General features: G+C 40.3%; 1 protein-coding gene across 1 annotated transcript in view; it reads left to right on the top strand.

Annotated features, from left to right (window-relative positions):
- Nucleotides 1–5,203, top strand: part of LOC143282313 (uncharacterized) — a 31,483-nt gene extending 26,280 nt beyond the window's left edge. Inside the window, exon 15 of the mRNA XM_076587915.1 lies at nucleotides 1–5,203. This exon is cut by the window's left edge and continues 82 nt beyond it. Within this exon, the coding sequence (XP_076444030.1) occupies nucleotides 1–262 (262 nt within the window). The 3' untranslated portion in view covers nucleotides 263–5,203.
- Nucleotides 5,204–5,392: the final 189 nt, after the last annotated feature.

The raw sequence follows: 5,392 nt of genomic DNA, 5'->3' as shown, positions 1-5,392 counted from the left end.
CCCACACCACCTCGACCGGCACTTCCACCATCCCTTTCAGTCGCTGTCAGTCGGCAGTGGTTGTGACCGACACAGTCCAGCGTCCTCTGACCACTACGAGTGTTTGGGAGACGCTGCTGCTGCTGTTGCCGCCACCACCACCACCACCGCCACCACCACCACCACCAACAACAACAACGACCCACCCAGTCACGTCCCTCCTCCCCAACCTTGCTCCACCAAAAAGCTTCCCGCTGATTACCTGACGGTGGCTCCACATTAGGGGGAGAGGGAGGAGGGTGCGGGTGGGAGGAGGGAGGATTCGAGGTGGGGAGAGAGAGGTGGGGAGAGAGAGGTGGGAAGGAGTCTTTGAGAAAGGGGCTTTTTTGTTTTTGTTTTGTTTTTTTGTGGGTTTTTTTGGTTTTTATTTTTTTGTTAGGGAGTGGGGGTGAAGAGGCGACTGACCGTTGGTGTATAAGACCTTATGTGGATGGTAAATCTGGCGCGTTTTTTTTTTTCAGTTGAAAACTCAGGCCCAAAATGGGATGGTTTAAGTTCTTTGACTTGATTCGAATGCTCAAAACTGGTTCAACTGGGGGCATTTGGGGGAATGAAAATGGGATGATTTAGGTTCTTTAACTTGATTCGGATACTCAGTACCAGTTAAATTGGGGGCATTTTGGGGAATGAATTGACTTAGTACCTATCTCATCTCATTCATGAATGTTTTCATTTGACCGCTCGAAACAAAAGTGGCTCCTCTCTCTCTCTTCCTCTCTCTCTCTGGGGCCTTTCTGCAACGCTGAAGAAGACGAACGCCATTTTCTGTTAGTATGTCCAATGTATCAGTTAATCAGGGAAAAATACCTCGTGAAAATGTCCAGAAACATAAATGAATACACAGACTTAGCGTTGCTTTTACAAAATGAAAACAGGCTCATGACTCGCTCTGTGGCAATGTATATTTATTACGCCTTAAAAAAGAGAGAAAAAGAAATGACATGATTATATAACTTTTCAAAAAACCTTAAAGTTACTCAAGGAAATGTCACGAGCCAATAATCTTTGTCTACTTTTTCAGTTATGAAATGTTGTGTCCATGACATTGGTCCCTCCCCCCTTTATTTTCGGTATTTTGTGTGTCGCAATTGTATGTATGTACCTCCTTTGCAAACAAGCCGGTGGCCTTGCAGTAAAATATTTCTGAGTTCTGAGCTCTGAGTTCTGAGTTCTGAGTTCTCTCTGTGGGGCCACGAGAAAAGATGACGGCTTGTGTTGTGCCTTGTCAGTTTTCGTGATTTGTTCCCTTATCCTGGACTCCTTCAAGTGACGACGACTGAAGAAATCCAACAAAATGTGTGATTTAGAGACATACACTCAGAACTGGATTTTGTTTCAGTTTCAGTAGCTCAAGGAGGCGTCACTGCGTTCGGACAAAACCATATACGCTACACCACATCTGCCAAGCAAATGCCTGACCAGCAGCGTAACCCAACGCGCTTAGTCAGGCCTTGAGAAAAAAAAAGGGGGGGAATAAATAATCGATAAGCTTACATAAATAAATAAATAATAATTATAATATAGAAAAAGGTAGTAGTAGTAGTAGTAATAATAATAATAATAAAATAATAATTAAAAAAAATAAAAAAATAGATAAAAATTAAAAATAAATAAATAAATAAATAAGACAACAATGATGATAAATAAGCAAATAAATGTAAAACCTGAAGACACACGAGACGTGATGTGGCAAAGGTGAGGCAGACTGCTGATTCATGGGAGGAAGGTGGCAGAATGGTAAAGACGCTCAGCTGCCAATATAGAGAGTCCATGGGGGTGTGGGTTCGAATCCCGCTCTCGCCCTTTCTCCCAAGTTGGACTTGGAAATCAAATTGAGCGTCTAGCCATTCGGATGAGACGATAAACCGAGGTCCCGTATGCAGCACGCACGTAGCGCACTGAAAAAGAACCCATGGCAACGAGAGCGTTGGCCTCTGACAACATTCTGTAGAAAAACCCACTCGGGTAGGTACACAGATATATAAGCATGTACTCAAGGCCTCAACTAAGCGCGGTGGGTTATGCTGGTCAGGCATCTGCTTAGCAGATGTGGTGTAGCGTATAATTATGGATTTGTCCGAACGCAGTGATGCCTCCTTGAGAAACTGAAACTGAAACTGATGGGGCTATAAGGTGAGTGAGATGACAGTGAAGACTGAACACATATGTGACGACCGGTGATGTTAATTTTGTTATATTTGCTTTCCTGTACTTTGGTTTGGCTTGCTGCAGTGTTGTGGAGCCTGTTTTGTACCGTTATTACACGTTTCCTTCACAACATTATGGCAGTGAACAAGGACGTGACACGTGAGGCAATGCCTTCTTCTTCTGCGTTCGTGGGCTGCAACTCCCACGTTCACTCGCATGTACATGAGTGGGTTTTTACGTATATGACCGTTTTTACCCCCGCCATATAGGCAGCCATACTCCGCTTTCGGGGGTGTGCATGCTGGGTATGTTCTTGTTTCCATAACCCACCGAACGCTGACATGGATTACAGGATCTTTAAAGTGCGTATTTGATCTTCTGCATGCGTTTACACACGAAGGGGGTTCAGGCACTAGCAGGTCTGCACATAAGTTGACCTGGGAGATCGGAAAAATCTCCACCCTTTACCCACCAGGCGCCGTCACCGTGATTCGAACCTGGGACCCTCAGATTGAAAGTCCAACGCTTTAACCACTCGGCTATTGCGCCCGTCGAGGCAATGCCGAGTGCAGAGAATATGTTATGTGCAAGTGGCAGTGTCATCCCGTCTGTCACAAGGAGCAGTCGTGCACCCGCCTGTTGTTGTTTCCGTCGGGATACGTGTTGTGAACAAGATAGTCTGCATATGGCGATTGCGTCTTAGTGATGACATAGAAGTAAAATCCCGGCCCCTACCCTTCCCTCAATCAGCCATGCAATGGTGATGACACGAAGGTTGAAAGACATACAGCAAACGACACTGGCACATTCCTGTCAACATTAACGACGTTGATCCAGAAACAACTGCAGATATGGGATGATCTGAATGGACTTTTAGTCAGAATCAGAATCAGAATAATTAATTTCTCTACAAGATGATAAAGGTATTCTTGTTCTGATTCTGATTCTAACTATAAAAAAAAAGAAAAAGAAAAAAGGAAAGGTGTAAACTTCTTACTCTTTTCTTGTATATTATGTTGAAATCTGTAAAATAAGTTACATGGTGTATCATTTATATATTACGTTAATTAATTCGTTTAAGTTTGTGTGTGTGTGTGTGTGTGTGTGTGTGTGTGTGTGTGAGATATATCAATTGATTCTTCTTTTGATTTTTCAGGAGTTTTACCGACTGAAATTTATTGCTTCAGAACAAAAATCTCATTTCGGGAGAAACTCTCAAGTGTTGTATTACTTTTTAAGAAATTTTTGGTACAGTTCATTGAAGAAATTGAACTGGAATGTGCAAATGCTTTAGCAGTTAGACTGAACAAAAATGTGCTTGGTGTTGACAAAGGCAGCACAGTTGGTTGTAGTATTGTACCTGAATAAAGGTGGTCCTCTTTATGGCAGCATTGAAGTAAAAGATGGATTGATTATATTCGAAGATAATCTACTGCAGGTTATATGTGATAATGATATGTATGTGATGATTTGTGGAGACCTGAATTTTAGGGCATGTTCAAGTGAATGCAAAAACGAGGAATGACAAATTTTGGATTTGATGTTGACGGCACAGTAGAAACACACTTCAAAGCACTCAAAAGAGGATGTTATAAATAATTTTGGAAAGTCTTTATTGGATTTGTGTTTCATGTTTGATCTTGATATTATGAATGGATGTTGCAATGGAGTTAAGAAAGAAGATTATACTTTTTTGTCACCACACGGTGGAGTGTTGTAGATAATGTTCTTGTCCTTGAGTCATTCTTTCAAAATTGTCATATGATTGTAAGTGACTGTATTGATTCCATTTACCAATAGAGATGGCATGTGAAGGAGATGATAGTTTGGTCAGAGGAAAATGTTCAGACATTAGAAAATGTACAGGATTCGAGTGACTTTTATATATCGTCTTCATTAAGCTTACCAGATGTTAACGTGGATATGAGAAGATGTGTGGATATCTTTGTTCAAGCAATGTATAGGGTGTTGCTTCATGTAATGCAATAACGATTAGTAAAAGACAGAAAGGACGGAGTGGGTAGTTTGATCATGAATGTAAACAGAAGAAAAGAAAACGTGAAGAGACTGCTTGATTAAGAAGTTTCAAATGAACAAAGATACAGATAAAAGAAAGAACTAAGAGAAGAGTATGTTAGAGAGCGATCAGAGAATACAAAACTGAAACAATCACTGAAATATGAATCCGAATAAGCAAAGATAAAAAAAACACTAAAGGACTCCATCAGTGAGTTAAAACTATTATGGTCAACAGTTAAACAGAAAAGCCATAATCAATTTCATAAGAAAACACGTCGGGTTGGGCGATCACCTTACACTTTCCCTTCAAAGTTGAAAACGATCACATTCTACGGATCAATCGCAAGAGCAAACGTTCATTCGTGGATTGCATTACTTTTTGCCGCAACAGAGTTTTCTGTGTGAAATTCGCGCTGCTCACCAAATGCAAAGCTTTCAAGGAAGAGGAAAACTGACTAAAAACTACAACTGCGAAACGTAAAACAGTGGATCAGTAACTTGCATTGATCATCTTGCTTTGCAGTCTATTATGAGAAACATTGCTGTATAATACTGTGTCAATGTGCCACCTTATATTCTGATTGTAACTTTTTTTTTTAATCTATTATTCTTTCTTTCTTTTCGCTTATTTATATAATTAGGTACATTTATGTCTGCATAATCATAATGTAATGTTTACAGTGTCAACTTTGCCCGATAGCAAACAATGTTGGAACACATATTTCGAGGCTGCAGCATTTTCACATGTCTTTATCACCGAAGTTTTGGTTACACAAGCTGGCAGTGGAATTTTGGTAGGCCTGTTTGTTCAAAATGACAGGCTTGTTTATTTGTTGTTGCCTTTGTTTTGCAAGTATGTTGTTTATTGAGTATTGTGAATGTCTGAGGGTGAACAAAATATATTCCTGTTGTTTAAATATAAGAATAAAAACTTCCATCTTTTCTGTATGTTTTCGTTTCTTCACACGTTTTTTTCCTTGCTTATTCTTGATCCTTTTTTTTCCTTCGTCTATCAGTACTAAATTTGTCACTCTTCAATATATGTCTGTTCCAAATCCGAATGTGAGGAGCATGTTTGTGAGCGACAAACATACATACACTCATACATACATACACGCATACTAACATGCATGCTTACACACACACACACACACACACACACACACACACACACACACACACCACA

This window comes from Babylonia areolata, chromosome 5 (assembly GCF_041734735.1).
Source record: "Babylonia areolata isolate BAREFJ2019XMU chromosome 5, ASM4173473v1, whole genome shotgun sequence".
Classification (NCBI taxonomy): Eukaryota; Metazoa; Mollusca; class Gastropoda; order Neogastropoda; family Buccinidae; genus Babylonia; species Babylonia areolata.
This window is presented reverse-complemented; position numbering and strand designations above follow the sequence as displayed.